This window comes from Cinclus cinclus, chromosome 12 (assembly GCF_963662255.1).
Source record: "Cinclus cinclus chromosome 12, bCinCin1.1, whole genome shotgun sequence".
Taxonomy (NCBI): Eukaryota; Metazoa; Chordata; class Aves; order Passeriformes; family Cinclidae; genus Cinclus; species Cinclus cinclus.
Window position 1 is genome coordinate 17,882,836 of NC_085057.1, and position 22,724 is coordinate 17,905,559.

The 22,724-nt window shown below is 42.7% G+C and overlaps 1 protein-coding gene across 1 annotated transcript in view; it reads left to right on the plus strand.

Annotated features, from left to right (window-relative positions):
* Window positions 1-362: 362 nt before the first annotated feature.
* Window positions 363-22,724, plus strand: part of FGD3 (FYVE, RhoGEF and PH domain containing 3) — a 94,080-nt gene continuing 71,718 nt past the window's right edge. Inside the window, 3 exon segments of the mRNA XM_062500465.1 lie at window positions 363-484; window positions 486-642; window positions 644-857. Of these exon segments, the coding sequence (XP_062356449.1) occupies window positions 363-484; window positions 486-642; window positions 644-857 (493 nt within the window).

The window sequence follows — 22,724 nt, forward strand, 5'->3', positions numbered from 1 at the left end:
CAGACAAAATTCGTATCTGAATTGCTCTTTGACACGTACATGGAAGAACAAGTCGGTCAGAGAAGCCATGCACAGCCCGGGGTCTCTCCTGGGCCTCAACGCGTGTCCCACAGCCGCCCTCAGCAGCCGCACTGAGAAGCTTTTGGCTGCAAGGGCAGCAGGCGGTGTCGAGTCTGTAGCCTTTAGCTTTCCCTTTCTATTGCTTGTGACGTGATTTTGAGCTTCGCCCTGGGCTCGTACTCTTTCTTACCGAGGGGACCCATAAACACCTTCCCTATGGCATGCGAACGGTGAAGAGCTTGGGCACCCCTTGCTCCCTTCAGCTGCATCCCGGAGCCCAGCGGTTCCCTCGGGGCAGTGGGATGCCATCGGTTGGCTTCGGGCTTGCCTGGCTCAGCGGGAGCTCCTCGTAGCGCTGCCCGGGGTCAACGCAAGCGGCAGACGCTGCTTCTCCAGGGCCGGGCGGGAAGGAGGCAGGAAAAGGGGTTCTCCCCCTCCCCTTGGCCCCCGCTCCCGGCCCTAGGGAGGGGCCAGCCCCGGCGGGTGCGCCCTTTCCCCGGGCCCGGAGCAGCACCTGGTCCCCCGGCAGCCGAGACGGTCCGTCCGCCGCGTCCCGCTGCCGCCTGGGCCGGGCCGGGCCGGGCCGGGCCGGGCCGGGGGCACATTCCGCCTCCGCCGCCTTCAGGGGCGCCCATACCCGCTGACGGTGCCTCATGGCGCGATGCAGCTGCAGCGGGAGGGAGAGGAAACCCACCCCCCTCTCCTGGCGGCCGCCTTTGTAACCGCCCGGCCCAGCTCAGCGCGCAGCGGCTCGCGGGGCGCCGGAGCGCGGCGGCGGGAGCAGATGGAGCCGCAGGGTAAGGCTACGCCCAGCCCCTCGCTCTAGCCCCGATTCCGAGAGAGCCCCGCGGCGGCTCGCCGAGCTCTCGGTGGAGGCTGCGGCGGCCGCGGGGAGCCGGGCCGGGAGGCGGCGCGGGGGTCCCGGCGGGCCGCGGGGTCTCAGCGGCTCGGGCGGGGAGGCCGGTTCCCGGGCCGGCCCCGCTCCAGGTGTGCGGGACCCCGCCGCCTCCCTCCCTCCCTCTTTCCCTCCCTTGCTGTGCCCTCCTCTCGCCGACCGGCGGGCGGGCGCTACCCCGCGCGGTCCCGCCGGCTCTGCTGGGGCCGGGGCCCCGCTCCGCCCGCGCCCTCGGCGGGGAGCCCGGGGGTCGGGCCGCTCCACCGGGGGAAGAGGGGGGCGCAGCGGAGCTGCCCGCACGGACCGCGGGGCGCGATTGACTAACTTACTTTCTTTATTTTTTTTTTTTAAATTTTTTTTTTTTTTAATTTTCGTTCCCTGCCCCCGCGAGCGGCTGGCGCGGTTCTGATGCAAACCCACCGTCCCCGGGGCCGGCCCGCCCTCCCCGGGCTGGACCCGGAGCGCTGCCCACGGCCTCCCAAGCGCCAGCTGCGGGCTCACCCCGAGCTGCCCCCGCACACGCAGCCTGGACCTCGCGTCCCTGTGCGGCTCACAATGGCCCGGGAATCCATGTTTGAGTAAATGCAGCACTGAGTTGTGTATTTTCTGAAAACCACACAAAATCAGTTCTGTTAAACATTCGTTTCAGTATAGTTGCTGTTTACTGTGTAGATTAAATTTATTTCGTGCCAATCCGTATTTGGGCACTTAGGAAATGCTGAGGTTTTTTTTCCTCTTTCCTTTTAAAATACCTTTTGGAACTGTTAGTACTCAAAACGCAAACGATTTCCAGTTGCAAATTGGAAATCTCTTAACAATAATGGTCTGTTGTGTTTAGCTGGCTGTCACTGTAAAATCAAAATTCTTATGGGGGGAAAAAAAAGCGGGGGGAGGAAGCCCTAAAACCCCTTATGAGATTCATGTTTTGAAAACTGGCCACATGCATCGTAGCTGTTTTTTAAACCTCAGTATCTATGTCACATTTTCCATTCCAAATATTAAGAGTGGTTTAACTGTGTTAAAGGGATATACTGTACCTTAGTTCCATTGCAAGCTTTCGGGAGTCTTAACACAAAGGAAAATAGCTCTGCAACATAAAAGAATCTTGCAGTGCCTGATACTCAGCGGCACCAAGGAATGGGAGAGGCTATTGGCAATTGTTAATGACCAGAACTGGTTTTGTTGAGAAGCATGCAGAATGGAAGGGGTTATGTACAACAACCAATAATTGATAGAAGTATTCTTGCATTCTTTAGAAGTTTATCTTACATAGTAAGCTGTTTTTTACAATACTAGGAGGATGTTTTAGAGTTCGTACTCCATAGCAGAGCTGTGTTTATAATATCCCTTGAAATAAGCAAGCTGGGTTGTTCCTGATTTAGCTCACTTGTGACCCAGTTCTTTATATTGTATGTGTTCTTGCCTAAATGACGCTAAAGAAAAATGATAAAAATGAGATTGAGTTTGAAGGAACTACTTTCATTTTTAAAGAAACTCCTTATTTTTAAATAAATAAATAATTATTTTTTAAAAGTGACGTTTTTCTGCCCTGCTTCTTGGGTAGGTAAAAGGTGGATCAACCTAGGAAAAATTATGGTGAGTTGCAGAGTTGCTGAAGTTCCCCACCTGTCCTGGATACAGAGATATTCAGGCAATCTAACTTCTGGCACCTCCTTGGGTACCAATCTTCAGTACATTAATTTTTAGAAGTTGGTCCTCCCACATTGGCTTAGAACCTGCAGTAGCTGAAATGCCCATGTTTGCCACCTCCTGATCTGTTAGGAAATCTGTAGATCTTGCTTGCTCTTGTGGCTCTCATGTGCCCTGCTTGCATAGTCCTGACTGGACTCATTCTTGAATGAGGCTGGAATTGCTGTTGTCCAGTCTCCTTTGGTGCAGCTTCTTGCATTTAAATGCATGTCTAAAACTCTTGCTGAAGGTGAAGCCGGGACTTTCTCTTTCCGGAGGACCTTTGTCTGTTGCCGAGTGTGCAGATCTAAGGCCTGTCAGGTATCCTACAGAGGCAGGGAAGAAGGATGAGGTCGATACTAGGTTGCCCTTTCCTTAAGGAAATCTAGTGTAGTGTACTAATGCTACAGAAATACTGACCAACACAGTTCTTGTGGGACTCATCTCAACTCCCAACATTGGATGAGATGATAATGTGGGACAAGGCTGGGACTGCAGAGTGTATTTGGTCTTATATCTCAGGTGCAAGAGTGAATATTATATTCAAAACAATAAAAACAGTAGAATCGTAGTGATGATGGTCCTCATGAATTTTTGTGTGGGATAAGCTTCTGTAGTCTGATCCAGAATGAGGAACACTGCCTTAGGTCAGTAGTGATGGAAGTGGGATGTTGAAACCTTGTGACACCAGGGGTGACAGACTTGGGAAGTCAGAATCCCAGGTGATGATTTATCACTCAAGCATTGTTTGCACTGAAGTGTTTTCAAGGCAGTTTTTGTGGCTGGGTTTTCCAAAGTATTCCAGTGGTTTTATACTCTGAGTTCCCCGATCAGGTTTAATGTGTTTGGTTTGAGAAAGCTTTGTTCTCAGACAAGTTATGTGAGATGGAATGATGTGGGCAATGCAGCCCTCTGAAATAAGTCCAACCATTTCCTACTGGTTTTCAATGAAAAATGTACAGGTAACTTCTGCAGGAGGTTTTGAGAACAGCTTTGTCTTCCCATATGTCTGTAAGCTCAAAGAACAGTGAATGTTCCTGACTGAAGCATGTCTGTTACTGCTGACCAAACTCAATAGTTATGGATGCATGTTTTTTTTTTTTTTTCCAGATTGTCTGGTCCTCTTTTTTTAGGAATCTTGATAAGATTATTGGAGATCAATAGTGGTCCTGCTTTGGTCAATAAGTGTGACCCAGTGGTCTGTGTGAGAATTAAAAGGGCAGGGAATGCACATGCAGCAATGATGTGATTAATGCTTTAATTCCTCTGACTGTGCACTGGTTTGTACTAAAGCTACAAAATTGTGAAATGCTTTTGAATAACATTAATTTTCTTCTTCAAGCTGTTTTGTTAAAATTTGCATTTTAATTTTTAAATTTAAATTTTTCATTTACTGAAAACTCAATTTGAAACTAAAAGAAGTGTCTGATAAAAGCTAAGTAATGATATTTCTAGCTCCCTGGATACAGATATTGTGTTAGACTTTTGAGCCATTGATTGTGTAAATGTTAACTTGTTTGAGTGGAGTGAACAGTGGCAAATTAAATGCAGTAATAACTACTTTGTTATCCATTTGTATTGCCATTATCAAATTTTAATGTGAAATTTGATGTTTCACTCGAGAGAACTGAAATGACATTTCACCGACAATGACCTGCGATTCTTACAAAATTATGAATATTGATGGTCTTTTGAAAATATGTCTCTTGTTCCAAAATCTCTGAGCTAGCTGCAAGTCCCTTTTGAGTAAAAAATGGATTTCATATAACTTCATATATTTCTCAGATGTGGGAACAGATGGACTTGGACATGAGTGAGAGGAGAGGGAATATAGGAGGGAGTATTGTTGAACTCCTTTCCATGATGTGACAGTCTCAAGCCACACTGCATACCTGTCACCAGCTCTCAGGGCTCTCATTTTTTTTGTCCTCTGCTGACCCCTTTGAACACCCCACTGAGAACTGAGCCTGGCACCCCTGAGCACAGGACCCCAGATCTCCATGGTGAAAATCCATGTAAAATTGAAAATAGATGCCTGTAGCTCAGTGTTGCATTCTCTGGAGCATTTGGGAGGCAGTCAAGTCCCAGCACGGAACCCTGACTGGTTTGGAGGTTATGAGTGGTGAAATTTGAGATGCCTTTGTTGGTGGAACAATAGTGAGGTACACTGGAAAATGCTTCCAGGGAAACTTTTTTTCCCCTCCCACTACTTTTCCTGCTCCCATTTCCAGCCAGCTTCTAAAAGCAAGGGTTATCATAAGTAGCTTTGCATTCTACACTTCGCAATATCTTAAAATTTTATGGGTTTTTGGGTTTTATTTCAAAGTTTGTGGTTGTTCATTCTATCTGTCTGCCTGTTGTTAGGAGTTCCTGATACTACAATACTGAGTGCTTGCTTTACCTGGGTACCCAGCAAGTGCTGTGCCAGCCTGTGCAGGGATGTGCGTGGTGTCCCTGCCGGTGATGCTAAATGGAGTGACAGCCTTGTGCTCATCTCTGCTCCCTTGGTGGTGTGGCTATTGCTTTTTCTGGCAGCAGTCACCATGTCCTTCTATGAGAAACACTCAGGTCTGCAGTTGTGGTCTGGCTTTTCAGGGTTAACTTGTTGAGTTTAAGTGGCATTATTTAAAGCACATTGCCTCTGTGTTCCCTGACCACTGCCTCACAAAATGCTGCCTTTTCTTCTGGTCTTACTGACTTTTGTTGATATTTTTGTCTTTCTGTGAGAGTTTATTGGTATTACCTGCTTCCTTGTTTTCTGGGTTGCACTTTTCTTGCTCTTTGCCTAGGGTTAAGACCCTTATGTGAAACAGAAAGCCAGTGATTTAACTACTGTTGAGAGGGCTCAGTGAAGAATTGTGGTGGAAGACTGTGAAGAGGAGGTTGTTGATATAGCATAATCTCAGTCATGTCATCCACGACTCCCTACTTGAGGGGCTCAGCAAAGTGAGTTCATCAACTCCTCATCTATAGTCCCTCCATTAACAGAGGGATGCAATTCCTACTTTGACGCCGAGCCGTTTGAACAACCTTTCAGATATGGGCACAATACTTTTGTCCCTCAGTCTTTCTTCTCTTCCTCTTAGTGTAATTAATTTTGTGGCTATGAGCTCTAAAAACCAACAGCTCTTTCACAGTTAACCATCAGCATAAAAAAGTTGCAGGAGTGCTAAAATGGGATTTTTTTCTCCTTTGTTAAGAAGCCTGGTACTGCCAGAATGATGTGATGCGTGTTAGTGGTGAGGCTAGTAAATCTGGCTTTACTGTCACATGGCATCCCCAAGAAGAATTATTGATCCCTCTCTGTACTCATGCTGGGCACCAACAGCCTGAGAAGGATGTTTTGTGTCTTGAAGAAATATGTCAAGTGTTACCAATTTCGGTGTTTTAAATGCCGGTGACTTTCTAGAGAGCCCAGAGTTACTAAAGGCAAGAATAACCGTTTCTAAATTTTAAAATTTCATAGGCCGCTGGAATTTAAATGTGCTGGAAGTATTGATACCAGTTCAGAGGGCACTCTTGAGGTTGGATCAGAAGCAGTCATTGAGCAGTGAAAAGAGTCGTGTAGAATTAATGATCTTCATATCTGTTGTTAGTCATAGGAAAAAATGCATCTTTTGGGATGACAGAACCTTCAAGGTACTAACAGTGACAGAGCACACCACTGGCCATTACTGTGAGAGCTGAGGAGCTCTGAAATGTAGGTCCTCATGCATTTCAGCGTGGCCATGAGCAATTGCTTTACTGTAATTACATTTTAAAATTCTGAAATGCCCCCTTTTGAAAGATTGCTCTAGTCCTTTATTTCTTGTTTATTCATCTAACTTTATGCTGCTTCATATAAATTATTTTATTTAATAAATATTCAAGGAGAGAGCATTTTTATGCTGGACTATTTAATGAATCAATTGCACATGGTACTTGCTGTTTTTCTTTCTTCAAGCATTTTGAGTAATCTCCACTGAAATATATAGAATCACTGCTCAAAGTGTGGTACCTTTACGGTTAATTTCTTGATACTCACTGAGCTGGTTAATCAATGTGAATGGCTAAAACACGAACACAGAGTCCAGAGTTAACACTGGTTAGATGTTAGCCTGTTATTGGAAACCCAACCTCTGTCCTTGGGATGGAGCATTTGGGTACAGCGTGTGCAAGCAATATACACATCTGTACATGGCATCATGGCGATTTGGATGGAGATTTTTGGAGGATACCAGTCTTGATTTAAAGAGTCTAATCTCCAAAAGTCTGAAGAACCCAGTAGCCACAGTATTTTTTGAAAGACAGAGTGACATCTAAATATCACTTGGATGTTAGAGGTTTATCTTCTTTATTTTATACTTCTGAAAAGCAGGCAGGTGTCTGATTACAATGAAGGAATTTAACACTGGTCTCTGGTTTTCTTAAACTCTTGGCCTCTTTTTTTTCTTTCTTTTTGGACTTGCAGGCTCTGAGCAGAAATTCTCTCTTGGTAATTTAACTCTGAGCAAATATTTACATTCATGAGATTCTTGCTACTTCAGTAATCATTTTGAGCCTTGAGGTTGGAAAAAAAAGGGTGAAAGCTATTGTACCAAACACTGGGGCAAAGAACTGTGAAAGGAAGACTAAAGAAGCCTCCAAACATGGGTTTACCATGTTTGATATTAATCACCTGCTAAGTATAATTTGGTTGTCACCTCCAGAATGAGATCTACAGAGATACTCTCTTTTCTGCCACTGTCTGTCTGTGTGTGATGGAGGCTTGTGATTTAAATTTCACCCACAGCTTTAAAAAGCTGAATAAAAATGTTTGTGTAAAAACTGAAGGGGATGAAGTAGTAGAAGAGAATACTGAAATAGAAAAGAAGGGGAAAATTAGTACAGTGCAAAAAATCCTGATAGGGACGAAGGAAGAGATTGAAGAAAGAGAGTTTTAAAGTCAAAATTAATGAGTAATCTGAAATTCGTAAAAGAGGAAACCTGTACAAAATGCTCTGAGAGATTAACCTGTGGGCACTGCAGAAGTAAGGGAAAAGTTCTCCAGGGTAACACCAACAGAGAGCCAAATAAATAGGGTGAAGGAAGGAGTGATCTCTCTGCAGACCAGTGAATGGAAATACCACCAGATCTCAGCTTCCCATGGCTTTGTTTTTTTTTCCTAGGTTTTGTTGTCACAATTCAGCATCATGCCCTGTGCTGGCTGCAGTGCTTCTGGGAAAGACAGGGCATGAGAGTGTACTCAGTTGTCACACCCTTTGGGGGAGAAATATGCCAGGTTCCTCATGGAGGCTCTCAGTGGAGAATGGATCTTCCTCACACAAGCCCACCTTGGCCACACATTTGGAGATGTGCTTGGAGCCCCAGGGATTGGGTAGTGGTCTGGCCCTTGGGTCAACCACTGCAGGTCCACGCTGCTGCCATTGAACTGCCAGGGGAGCAGGGGTGTGCATACCTGCATAGGGTAGCTGAACACATAACCTAGTACAAGCTGGGCATTGTATTCCCTCTTAAATTGGGTGGGAAAAGGGGTTGTGCCCCTAAAGGTAAAATTGTGCTTTTGGTAGACATAGTTGTACTGTAGCTGTGGCTGAACCTACAAAAATTGACAATGATTTAGGCCCAGCCCCCAGGGTGTAGTAGTGTGTACAGCTGTATCTTGGAACTCTTAGGGGTTTGTATTGAAGTAACATATATGGTTTTTCTATTTAATTTTTTTTTCAATTTTTTCCTTGTTTGTTGAGTATCTGCAAAGCCCCTTGCTGGGGGTAGATGGATTTTGCCTGGAAGAAAACCTCAGCCATTCCAATTTCCTGCTGGAGCCAGGTGTTCCACCTCTATGAATCGCTCTCACTGTCTGTGGGAGTCATTCATGCAGGGTGAAGTTTCCCATGGAGGAACAAACAGTGCTGCCTGCTGAGCTCTCCTGGATCTGTTTTACTAATTGCTGTTGAAATTCTCACAGCCTGTTTCTTGGATGTAGAAATGCAGAACCAAATATTAACAATGGGGGGAGAACTCCCCCTCTAATTATTGTGAGGTTGAGAAATGCATTTCTTAAATTTTTTTTTTCATCTTATGCAAATACATGCCATGCTTTGCCATTCCTAATTTACTGGTAGAAGTGCAAGTGTTCACAGCTAGGGGAGAGTAAGATTTCCTCAAAATAGTAAAAGAAAAATATTAATTTTTTAAAAATTTTGTCTCATCCATACTGTGTAAAGTTGTTTGAAACTGGGTGTTTGGTTGGAGTTATGGCTGCTTGATCTTGATGGCTGTGCAGTGAAAAAGGTTGCTTGCCTTGGAATGCAGAACAGATGCTTTTCTTATTCACTTGAAAGCACAGTCTGGTGTTTTGCTGGTATTTCCCAGACCATGCAAGTCCAAAAAGTTATTTTAAAAACTGCTAATCCTCATCTTAGGACAAAGAAACTGATGAAGAAAATTTTGAGGAGAACTGCTGTGTTACTTGACAGTCTACTTTGGGGTTCTGGCCACAGACTGAAAACCTTTGTAGCAAATGGTTATGGACTAGCTGGTAGCAAGAGATAGTTTTATTATTTCTTTTCTTCCCCCTACACGCAATTGTTTAAAAATTCCATTGTGTCTTAAAGCTGGAGAGTTCATCGACTCACAGAATTCATGGCCTTCATGGAAATTGAGTTTTTCTTATGGCTGGTAACAGAATTTCTAGTTCAGAAACTGTATACGGAGTTGTTCCACCGTTTTACTTGTATGTTTGAAGTGGTAAAATGTTGCATCATGACATTATATCGTGAGGGTGGATGTTCCACACCACTCCTCTGTGTCAAGTGTTGCATTTTGGGTTTGAGCTGATCCATTGAAAGCTGTAAGGATCCCACAGGTGAGTTGCCTCCAACTGCACAGTGTGCACTGTTTTATTGTTCCCTTTTCTCTCCTCCCACTTGGTTGGATTAGATTTCACCATGGAAAATTGAGCAGGATCTTGCTGAATGATTTTTGATGACAGCAGAGGCTCTATAGGGTGGTGGTTTCCTCTGTCTTCAGGGGAGGGTCAGAAATCCAGGAGTCATAGGTGATGCCTATAATCTGGGAGAGGCTTGGTGAAATGCTCATAAAAATCTTAAACCTTGAGAACACAGGTTTTAAATTTGGCTGTTTGATTCCCCTACATCTGCTTTTGCATCTGTATTGCTTGAGTCTCCCAACCAAAAAAGTTATTGTATGTTAAGAGTATATGCCAAATCTGCGAAACACATTAGATTGTCCTGTCTCCTGATTTCTAGTCTGTTCCATCAGCTTTATTGGATGAACATCAAACTCCTGTTGAGTCCTGGTCATCTGTTTGTCCCACTTCACAGTGTCTGAGGAATCCTTGAGTACTACTAATGTGGCTCGGCATCAATCTACTACTCTTTTTTCTTTTTTTTTTCTTTTTTCTTTTTTTTTTCCTTTTTTCTTTTTTTCTTCTTTTTTCTTTTTTCTTTTTTCTTTTTTCTTTTTTCTTTTTTCTTTTTTCTTTTTTCTTTTTTCTTTTTTCTTTTTTCTTTTTTCTTTTTTCTTTTTTCTTTTTTTCTTTTTTTCTTTTTTCTTTTTTTCTTTTTTTTTCCCCATTTCCAGCTGTTCTTGGTCTCTTCCCTCTGACATATTCCAGTTCTGTGGAAGCTCCATATTCCTGATGACATCTTTTCCCAAGATGTTTCTGCTGTGACACCTGCTTGGCTGACTAATGAAATTTAATAAACCCTGAGTTACTGCTGTTTGAGCTGAACTTACCCTAGATCTTCAGATCCTTCTAGAGAGCATTTTTGCATTTTTGTGCATTATTTTCCCCCCTCTAAAACTTTTAGTTTTATATCCAAAACATTGAGGTTTAGATAGATTGTGCTTGTGGAGTTATGATAACTGTGCTGTTGTTTGTCTGATTTTTAATTTTATTTAATTTCATCCCCACATGCCACTGAATTTATGTTCCTCTATCTTGTGATGGAGGAAGTGATCTTACATATTAAATGAGAATTTTGAGCATGTAATCTCTTGGTTTGTCTTGCAGAATTCTGGGTGTGGTGATATGATAAATAACAAAATCCATCATCGTTGTCATTCCTTAGTACCATACATCCCATGGGCACCTACTGAGGAGGTGCTTGGTACTAAAAGCTGCTTTTTTTGTTTCACCAGGTAGCGGGGTAAATAAGATGAGACTTAATCTTATATCCATTTGATTAGTAAACCAATATATTGATCTATCTTTTGAAATGCACTAAAGATGTTTAAATGACATGTGCCTTAGTTTCTAGAAATACTGCAGAATCATAAGTTGCAGTAAAGGCCTTAAAATACTTTTTTATGAAATAAAATTGTTTGGTTTTTTTTTTAATATTAGTAACAGTTTTCAAAGGGAGTACAGTTACAGAAGGGGGAGTAGTTCAAATGTGATTCTGTAACTTCCATTTTGGTTTTGTTTATTTATTTTTTTTTTAAGACTTGAAAACCAGATGGTGCTTTAAGGATTTTTTAAGTTGATGCTGGGGATTTCAGTGGCGTGCCATTGCTGAGAAGGCTTGTGGCAGACCTTCAAATCCAAATCGTTATTTTTCAGTCTGGTGTAGTGATGATTACTCTCCTTAATTTCACTTAGAAGCACAGTATGCTTTTCAGCAACTTTGGTGTTAAAAGACATGACCCAAAGAGATTTTATCATTTTCCCCCTGATGATTCTGCTGCCAGATAAATGTATTGGAGTGAGGTCACATTCTCAGGGATTAACACAGGCTGGAGCAAGATAAGGTCTCTTCTAAACAGAGTAGGCAGTGCTTTACCTGGGTATTGCTTCTTGGATGTCTTCTAATGTCGGTCCGGGACTAGAGCTGATCAGCTAGATTGCATGCCCACAGTTTCCCATATAAAGGGAATCTGTTGGAAAAATTCTTACCCAAAAGGGAACCTGATCTGGAAATATGGTGGTAATGTTCAAGTTAATGTTGGATTTATAATGAGAGTTCTGCTTAAAATTATGCTTCTTAATTATATGTATTTTTAGGTGGTGTTATAGCTGGGTAATAGACTTGTATAAATCTGTCTACTGAATGAATGTGTAACTAATGTCCAGAATAAAAGAAATGTAATTAACAAAATTTTTCTTCATAAGGACCACGTTTATCAAAAAGGTTTGTCTTTTCTTTGTTAGCAAGCTGGTCTGGTGGAAAGTGTCTCTGCCCATGGTAGGGGGATTGGAATGTAGTGATCATTATGGTCACTTCCAAAGCAATGTGTGATTCTACAATTCTATGAATAGGTAGAAACTGGATGTAGATTGTTACACTTCCTTGTTTTGGCTGTGACTTATAGTAGGTTTGGTTTTCAGTGATGAAAATGTGTTGCTGCATCTTTAGTTGACTCTTCAGCTGACTCTGAATTTATCCCCTCTCCTTGCACCCAGCTGGCCTATTCAAGATGTGGCATAGAGTCTTCATTTCAACTTCCTGGTATTGATTAAACTGTAGTGTCCAATTTTTTTCCTCTTCCTTTTGGAATATATTAAATACATTTTTAAGAGCTGGATGTCACAATTGCAGGATTTGAACTAGTTTGTTTAAACAAAAAGCCCATAAAAATTGAAAGTCTGTATTTTTTCCACCCTGTTATTTTTACATTTACTTAATGACAATCATGACAGAGGCTGATTTAAGCAGGATTTCAAGTTCAGCTCAGCTACAGATAGCTTAGAAATAAATGTTCATAGAGGCCAGATAGTGACAGTTTGGTTCCTTTGTCTGGCTGAAATTTGTAGCATATTCATTAAAGATATTGACATCTCTGGTGTCTTACTTGGAGTTGACCTTGATAGGTCAGGGTTGCTGCTCTGTCAATCCCACCCATTACATCTGTTCTCTGTGTAGTCTGAATACAAGGGCTAAAATTGAATTAAATGGATTTTCTGGTTTTGTTGATTACTGATATTAAATCCAATGTGGTTTTTGGCTTGAGTTTAGTCTTGTAGTGTTAGGATTAGGATTTTGTTTTAACTAATTGCTTTTTGAGAGATATCAGGAGTATGACTTTCTTCTTTCTAATCTGTTTTTCAGTGCTGACAGGTCTCCTAAATGTTAGATCTGAGCTGACAGATCCACACTCCATCAGCAGACCCGCTTCTGAATTCGTTCCCAGCACACTAACTATTCCAGAAAGTTAATGAAAACACCTCCAGTTTCTTCCTTCCCTCAGCTTCTGTCATACTGACCGTGTAAAAAGAGCTATTTGTGTTTAGACTTGATTAATTTCCCTGTGCTAATATCCAGATTTGGAGTTCTCTGCTGCTAAAACAACTTGCAGGTAGTCAGCTCCTGCCTTTTCGGGGCTGTCCATGTAAACTCAGTTGAGATCTGGCCACTATGGCTAAGGGTCTTCTGCCTGAGGACATAGTGAAATCTTTGTTACAAGTACTCCTTTGGGGGTGCTTTTCTTGTTTTTGTTGGGGGATCTGGGGAGGCTTTTTGTGGGAGGAGGGATGTTGTGCTTGGTTTTATTTTTTTTTATTTTGGGCATTAATTTTGTTTATTTTGTTTGGTTTGGGGGTTTTTTGAGTGTTTTTGGTTTTTAAGAAGACCTTCTAAACTAAAATCATGTGTTGTATACCTGCTGAAATAGCTTCATTCCAGTAGAGGCAAACAGCAGATCCTTGGCAGTACGAGCTCAGCCTTAGTTTGCATTACATGTTATTGGATTCCTGGATGTGTTTTCCACAAGAACAGAAGCATTATCTTCTGAGTTCCGGTAGGCTAACCCACTATTAAAAGTTGGCTTGTAGTGTTTGTAAATGTAGGCACACCATAGTTTTATATCATGTAGTCTGGATTATTATAAACAGTGACATGTTTTCTCCATCATGTTTAGTTTCATGGTGTCATTGTTTGGGAATGGTACTCCCCAATTAAATGTTCCCACCAAGACTTTTCAAATCATGCTCCACCTGCTCTCTCCCTCATGGCAGCTGCATAGAATTGGAGGCACAGCAGATAAAGATTGTGAATTGAGAGAAGATAAATTCACTGAAAACAGCAATGAGGTAAGAAAATTAACAGTAAGGGCAACAGTAGTAATACAGAATGAACAGGAGAGAGGCCAATGATTCACATGCTCATCACCACGCAGAACCCCTGACAATGCCAGACCACACCATGCTGTGCCACCTGGAAGGGACTCCTCCCCCCATCCTGGAAAATGATGTGAAGTGGTATGGAATAACCTGGGTTCTGCAGTAAAAATTAACCTTGTTGTGGCTGGAACCAGAACACGTGGGTTTTTTGGGATGACACTTCAGAAACAAGCACTGATACTTGAGTTTTTAGTGCTGTAGTAGTGCTTAGAAGTACTAAGCAGACCCACAGTGCAGCAGAGGAAAAATACTGACCAGTGTCTTGTTAGGGGAAGAATATTCTTCTGAGTTCATGGGCATTCAGTATATTACCTTGTGGTTAGATTGAGCTTTGTAAGAAAGTGGATATTTATTTTCCCCAGATTTAGGTCCCAAGTACGCTCAGAGATGTGAACTGAATGTAGAGTTCCCTACAAGTCATGTTATAAGTGTTCTCCATATTCAATCTCCCTAAATTATCTTTGAATGCGTTTGAGGACACAGATTGTAAAGTAATCTTAGTTTAAGATCTGGGGTGCTTAACAGCTGAGGTTTGTCTTCAACATGTCAATATCGTTAGGAAAAAGCCCAGGCTATTCTAAATAGTTTTTCTGTTATCTCTTCCACTCTCTATTTACAGGCTTGATAGGAGTTTTATTGTTTATATAGCATGAAAGACTTTGGTCCATAAGAACAGGAAATGATGGGGAAAAAAATGTTTACTGCCTGTTACGTCCCTCTGTTCCAATAGGAAAACAAAAGTAGGAACAAAATCTTGTTTTTTTTCCCCTTCATTTTCCTCTTTGTCAGAGGGGATGTGTTTGTTACAGTAGGAATTGATTGAAGAAGTTCCTTTTGTGCTTCAGCTTGTGAAGGACATGGGTCCATCTGGAAAGAGTAGATTTCTTTCAGTTTGGGAGATTAGGAAAAATTGCAGCAAAGAAAAATATCTGTCATTCTTGAAGTAAATATAAGATGTTTAGTGATCAGTGGCTCAGGCAGTTAAGACAGGGGAAGACAGGGAAAAAATGGGATTCTGAAAAGTGGGGGAATTTGGGTTCTGCCAAAGAAAGTAGCTATGCAATGTTCTTATTAATTGTGTGTTAGTCGAAACTGTTAGCTCTGCAGTAGTTCTGGGGGTCCTACAGGCAGTCACAGTGGTAACAGAGGTTGTCTTGGCATCTTAAAATGGCTGATCGAGTCTAAAAGAAGAAAGTAAATTTCTGCATTTCTGACCTGTTCACCAGTGAGTGCTCTGCTGCCATTACAGGAAACTCCTAATTGCTAATATTGTCGGGAATGTTCCCTTGCCCACTCCACCCTCGAGTTGCTACTGTGCTGGCAGCCAGCAGTCTTGGCACTAACACCCAGGGCAAAACTAGAAAGATGAATGCGTAAGGAATCTCTAAGATGTATGTCAGGAAAAGATTCCTTTAGTTAGAAGCTGGTGTCGTGGTGGACTTACTTCTTTTTGTATTGGATAAAGTGGCATTTGATTGAGTCCTCAAAAGACAAGAGATCTCCTTCACGGGAAAAAGTGGGTGTTGTAGGAAACTCAAGATGTGGTCCTACTAATTCTTGTAAATCTTTCAGCTTCTTTCCACGCTCCTAAACACAGTGTTTGCAGTCCCTAATGGGGTGTGCTGGTTTTACCTTTGAAGGCACCTGAGGGGAGGGCACACTAGGAAGTTTTTCTCCATGAGAACTTCCTCTGTGGATTGATGGGATAATTGGAGGCTGCTTTAGTTGTTGACAGCCTGAGAAACCAATTGGAAAAGTCGGTTCGCTCCGTGAATCACATTTGAAGCAAGTAAACGCCGGGAAAATCTCTCTTTTCTGGCCTTTCACAAGATAACACTGACCTGTGGCCCGGGCCCCTCTCCAATGGGGCCCGGGTCAGGCAGGGCTGGGCTCCGGAGGCTGCTGGGCCCCGTTTCCAGCCAGGAGCCCCGATAGCCAAAAGAAAAGCCCATTGCTGGGATCCTCGCCCTTTTCCCGGTGTGTCCGTGGCTCGGGGGCCCTGCCCTGCCCTGCCCCGGCTCGGAGCAGCCCTGGGGTGGCCGAGCCCGCCCGGCCGCCCTCACGGGCTGGGGTGAGGCAGCCGGGCCCGGTTCGGGAGAGCCCCCAGGGCTTTGTGTGCTGGGCAGGGCAGAGGGAGAACCCCCGGGCTGCGGCTGGAGCTGGGGGCGGGCAGCGCCGGGGGAAAGCCATGGACACACGGCCTTGGCACCCATTTCTCCTCTGCGTGCGCTTTGCAGTTTTCGTCCGGCTCCCCTGGGCACCCTGAGATCCTGACACAGCTCCGGCATGACCTGGAACAGCCCCTGCAACTTCTGTGTGGGATTTTATCTTTTCCAATGCTCAGATAACACTTACAGACTTTCCGTCCATCCTTGGGTGAGAGGAAGAAGAACGTAAAGGATACACTAAAGTCAATGAAGCAAAAGCTAAGTTTTTAGATGGAAGGAGAATGAGGAGACACCATGAAGGTTGGCTGAAAAATCTTTTTGTAAGTTATAGGGGTGGACTGTACTACACTAAAAAGTTCCTTTAAACCATGGGGAAAGGCATGGTGGGGGGTGGGGGGGTGTAAGGTGTAAAGTGTTTGGAAGATCCTTTGCCCTGAGGGAAGAAAGGGGATCTCTTTCTGGGAATGAAGTAGGAACAGAGAGAAGAGAGCTTAAGAGAGCTTTTGCCTTTGAGCAGCTCATCCTTAACAGTAATACCCCATGAGTTTAACATGGCCCACGAGCACAGCTCTGGGAAGGCTGTGAAGGTGAGAGGAGTTTCATGATTGCAGATCTCCGGGTGGCTGCTATTCGTGAAAAAAGTGAAGTCAGGAGAGAACTGTTTGTTTTTGTGTTTTTCTTCTGCTCTTAAAAAGATCCCTATAGCTGAACAAGAAGAAACTCCTCTCCCTAAAGTGAACTGAAAAAGATTTTTTAAGTAAGGAATTGACTGAAGTGTCTCTGTATGTGGTTGAAGTGTGAAAAGGGGAAGGAGGGAGTAGTCTGAAGATCTATTCTGAAGTTATTATTATTTTTCTTTGCATTGTTAATAAAGTTTTCGTTTATCCCCTGTTAAATTTTAGGCCTGCTTTGCTATTGCTCCTAATTCTATTTAACAACAAAAGGTAAATATATTAAAATTGGCAAACCCAAACTATAACGTGGGGCATGCGGACTCCTCACTGAAGTGGCCTGACTTGGCACTGTGGTAGGACATTCTGGTGCCTTGTGATGTAACACAACTTAATTTTGGCACCGTTGCTGCCCTGCAGTTTGAGGAGGAGGGTTCCTCTTATTATATATGAAGAGTTTGGAACTTTTTATTCTTCTAAGACTAATAGCAAGATCATATCTTTGCCTTGGAGCACCAGCGATAAATGCATGGTATATTGAAGTATCTGATTTTAATTTTTAAAATTTTAATAGCTGTATTAACCTCTCTAGCTGCCTAGAGTATTTTTAGATTTCACCTGAAACAACTGGGCATGGAGCTAGGAGGTTACTGAGAGGTACGGTGCTGCTCTAGTGTTCTAGCTTTCTCTGCATTTAGGCAGACCATGTTTTGCACTTGGTTGCTTGATGGTTTCTAATCAGGAGAATTAGAAACTTGTCCTGTTTCACGTGCTGACACTGTATTAATGAAACAACTGACCTTTTAGATGCTAATATACAGTGCTTACACTTTGTCTGAATCAGCTACTTTTGGATTGAGCTTTGAGGTAATACTTTTTTGCTCTTGTCGGCTCAGCTGGACCTCTGACAGCAGTTGAGAAAGTCAAGAAGAAGATTGGCTTTGTTTCCTCTGACCTCCTGAAGCTTTTTGTCTCTTCCATACTTCATTGTGGTCAGTTGAGGACTTTACTTGGAGTTTATAAAAAAGAGGATTAGGTTCTTTGAGCTGTGTGTGGAAAACCCTGTTGGACTTGTTTCAGCTTTAAGGCTACCCAAAAGCTTGGGCTAGATCTAGGCTAGTGTGTTACCAGCAAGACAGCTCTTTGCGTGGAGAGCTGGTGATGTTTTGGATAAAGTTTAAGGTTTCAACGTGATCCAGAGGGCACATATACATGGTCTCCCTTGCAGCTGGATGGATCTGCTCTCCATCTGGAGCATCAGCATTTATTAGTGGGGACTGTGACCTGAGATGCAGAGATCAACAGTTTCTTACAAACATTTTCTCAGTGGGTGCTGCCTGTTAGAAATCCTTGCTGAGAAGTCTGCTCTCACTTTCTCCTGGATAGACTGGACTTTGTGGTTGCCTTCTCTCTTGTGTCAGGCTTGGAGTAAGACTGGATTTAGCTTGTAAGGGAGGAATATAAACAATTCTTGTAGTGTTTCTGTTTCTGATTCAGGAGTGGGAAACAGTTATAGTTGACATTGTTCTGCTTAGAATGTATTCTTAGTTTTTAGTATTTAGTGGTAGATTTTGCTTAGGTAAGAGTTTTACTTTGGGGTTAAAATATCAACGAAAGGAAGAATATCTTGTATTTGTTGTGTCTATATCAGTAGTTACTGTAGTCTATGGAACTGGATCTTTGGAAGGAAGGTGGTGCTGAGGATCACCATCTACCCTGAGTGTTAATATGAAGGGTTTTTACATTAGATCAGCTCATAGTAGGCCCTGAAGGACCATGTGCCTGTCAGCTGCCCTTATGTTCTTGACACACTCACTGAATGCCTCTCCTCTTGTGAGAGAGCAGGTCATACGCTCTGAGACTGTGCTTGGCTACAAACCAGAGCACACTAGTATGAAGGGAGGTGGGAGATAACTTCAAAGGGGCTCTCTGGCTAGCACTAAAATGGGGATGGTGACACATCCCTTGTCAGCCCCTGGAAAACATGCACAGTGGAGTTTTACAGTCACCTTGGTGGGGCCATGGCCCAAGGCTCAAACTGAGCCTTGGCTGCTTTTCTCGTTGGTCCCACACAGGAAAGAAATGTCAGAGAGCAGATTAATTCTGTGTCTGTAACGTGTGCTTTGCTCATCAAATTGACTTCGGATAACGATGAATTTGATGGAGTCTGACTTCATAACACAGAACAACCCAGTCTAACACAGAACTCAGCCAGTAAAGCCAAAAACTAAAGCAGGAGAACCTCGATCCATCCCACTCCTTCTGGTTTGATAGCAATGAGAGCAAGAGATGCCCAGAGTCTGGAGAGGGATCACAGGTGAGCAGGAGAGCACCTTAAGGACAGTGAAAAACAATTTCAACCACTCCAGCCAGTATACTGGCTTGATTAGGACCCAGTTTAAATCCTCTCTGCACATTAATAGAGCATGGGAAAGAAACAAGTGGAATTAAAAGTGTGCAGTCCTATGATTATACCAGCTGTGGCTGGAGCTAGGCTGAGAGACCTGTGGGTGTTTAACCTGGAGAAGAGAAGGCTCTTGGGAGACCTTAGAGCCCCTTGCAGTGCCTAAAGAGATCTAAATCTCAGTGTCTAAATCTCTAAGAGATTTAGAGTAGGACTTTGGACAAGGGTCTGGAGTGACAGGACGGGGGTAATGGCTTCCCACTGCCAGAGGGCAGGGTTAGATTAGATTTTTGGAAGAAATTCTTGGCTGTGAGAGTGATGAGGCCCTGGGCACTGGTTGCCCAGAGAAGCTGTGGCTGCCCCATCCCTGGCAGTGCCCAAGGCCAGGTTGGACAGGGCTTGGAGCACCCTGGGAGAGTGGGAGACGTCCCTTGCCATGGCAGGAACATCTTGTTCAAATGAGACAGTCTTTAAAATGCCATTGAGCCCAAATCATTCTAGGACCTTGACAAATAAAGCCATGCTGTGGAGCCAAGGCTGCCTCCTCTGGCAGTTGGCTTTTGCAGTGATTTCAAACAATTAAAACTTGCCTTGGTGCCATCAGTAGCCATGACCATGACCTTCCACAATAAGCAATGAAATTGTTTGAAGAGCCAGGAAGATGCTGCTTTGTAAGTTGATCAACACTTGTCTTCTTCCTATAAACTGGAGTATTTCCTGGAAGTGTGTACCCCATTGTTTGCTTAACAAGATTGCAAAATAAGTTTCAAAATCAATGTCTTTAAAGTAATATGTTCATTGGAGGGGGGATTACTTTTCAAACTGTACCATTAAAACTGATAGAAAATCATATTTTTTTGTGATCCTGGCAATGGCTCCTTTTTGTTTGTTTGTTTTGTGGGGTTTTCTTTGTTTGTTTTTGTTTTGTTATGTTTTTTAAATTTTATTATTATTTGTCTCCAGGAGCTTCATTAGTAGGATTTTCATGTAATATATCTTTTTCTTCTTGGCTTGGTCTCTTACTTCTCTTTAGTGATAAAAAAGCAGATGTCCTTTTTTAAAAATTGTTCTATCAGAGGTGATTAATATTGTTTGAGAGAGAAGTGCAGGATGTATGTTTCAAAGGCACAGAATGAAATAGGAAGTTTGATTTCTAGTTAAATATCTGATGTTGTATTTGAAGGTTTGCAGCATCCCTGTTGGCCTTTGTTAAGGCATCTGACTCTTTTTCCCTTTTATGATGTTTTTTTTCTTCATGAGGGAAAACAGCTTGATATTTCACCCAAGGTGACAGTTTTCCTTTAAAGTTCCAGTACCAGATTCAGGGAGTTACTTATGGATCTCAGATTAGATTAAAAAAGCTAAATAAATATTTGATTGAGATTTTTCAATGTCTTTGTTGGAGGCATACATCTTTTTAGTAGCTTTTGGACAGTAAGTCATAAAAATTTTGTGTTTCCTACATTTCAGAGAGGTAAGTCCACCAGATCCCTGGATGTGTTATAAGAATCTTATGGCTGATCCTCTTCTAAATACCTGCACCTGGCAGAGGTTTGAGCTTCTGTTTTGGGCATCTCTGAGTCTGTAGGTAAATATTGTCTCTGTTTAGTTCTTTTACTTTTTCCTTCCTAGTAAATTTTTTTGTGCGATGTTCTTTGGTGCAGTTCTGTGTCAATCCACCAGATGACACTTAATGCTTAAGGATGAAAATATGAGTGGTCCCGCATGAAAAATTCCATATTCTTATGTTGACTTAGAAAAAAAAAATCAGAATATCGTATTTCCAAAGTGTTTCTGTATGATACTTGTAAAATTTGAGGGGTGTGTACAAATGATACTCTCCATCCCTGGTCTCAAGGCCAGGCTCATCCTCATCCCTCAAGGTCAGGCTGGATTTGGCTTGGAGCAGCCTGGGATAGTGGAAAGTGTCCCTGCCCATGGCAGAGAAAGGGATGAGATGAGCCTTGAGGGCCCTTCTATGATTCTATACTCTTGTTTAATGAGAGGTTGCTGGTGGGAGCAAAGACCCTCAGAATGGTGCTTTCTTACCCTGTTAAACTCATCAGAATGTGAGTAGTTCTGATATAAATTCGTGTGGTAGAGCCCTGCAATATTGACAGCAATTACAAATCCTCCAAGCTGGGATGAAATAGTTTACAGACCATAGTATGCGTTTGTCACGTGTTTGCTGCCCTCCGTCTTCCCTTACCATCTGTTCCCCAAATCCTTTATTTTTCACTTTTACTCTTTTTTTCACAACTTTTCTTATAATGTTCATGGTCAACTCTTTTGTTCCACTTCAGTTTTGTTGCAAAACCCCATAAAAGAATTAGATGAAAACCATAAAGCAGTAAATGAGACAAACTGAGCTTTTAAACTGTGTTCAAAAGAAATTTGAAATTGAACAAGGGGGGGTTGTACATCCCTAATTAGAGGCAAAGCTAAGTGAGCACGACAGATTTATTGATGATAGACCTCAGTCCTGTTTAAACATCTGTTGAAGCTCAACTTAATAAGTGACAGCAGATTATTGCTGCTTCAGATGCAGTTCCTGGGTGCCTGTGGGACTCTGGAGGAGCTGTGTTGTGGTGTGTTTGCAGGACCAGTCCCAGCAATCCTGGGGCTCTATCCATTGTGCAAGGTTTACTGCAAATGTCCAGAAAATTGTCCTTCTTAAAATCAACTTGTTTTACTAAAAAAATAAAAAAAAAGATCCAGAGTATTCTCAGGGTGTACTAGTTAAGGGGGCAAAAGATGCATAAAAATTACTTTCTTTTGGATTAAAGAGGATCTGAACAGATCTTGAAGGCAGGCAGAAGACTGCAATGTTCCAAGGGCAACAAAATATTTACCTTAATATGAATGTAAAATTACTTGTGTGGAAAATCATGTTTTACAGGTTGGGGAAGAGTGAAGTGGGACATCAGTCACAGGGTGGTTCAGTTCAGCTCTGTTTTAGTGCTGTTGGCATTATTTGAGGGTATGGGTGGTTTGTTTGACTCCATTTACACACATTTTCTCACAATGGGAAACTTGGGAATTTCTTGAAAGTGGTGTTCTGCCTTTAGTATCTCCTTGTGCCCTACTTCTTTTTTTCTGTAGTCAAACAGGTCCAAGTTTTGCTTTGTTTCATAATCAGTGCAGTAGTTTTCCACCTTTTTCATACAGAGATCCTAATTTTTTATATTCATTTAACAACATGGAAGGACATTTCCTTGAGAAAATGCAGGTTTTTTTGAGCCAGGAGTGCATTGCCAAATGTTTGTCTAAAGGATGTCATTAGTATGGAGGGAACAAATGATAACCAGCCCAAATCAAAACCTCTTGGCAGCAAACTACAACAAAGAGCTTTTTGGACTGTCTTGTGCCAAACATTTAAACCCGAGAGGCTGTGCTTAAAAGAACAACATTCAAACCAGAAGCCCTAGATGCCACAGAACAGGCAAGTTAGTGCAAGACAAGTGAATTCTAACTTTGTTCCTCAAGCCAGGGTGCAGTTTCATGGCTGTTTGAAAAATCAAAGGATGAAAGTAAATCTTCCTTCTGCAGCTACTGAGCTAGTTTAGAGCATCTCAGGCTCTGGTCACAGAGCAGTGCTCTCTGAATTGCCATGCTCAGCACCCAAAATAGCAGCTGGCAAAATTCAAAGAACTGAGTCACTTGATTTGTAGCTCTTTGTCTGGGTCCCTTCAGCAAAAACCTGCAAAATCTCAGC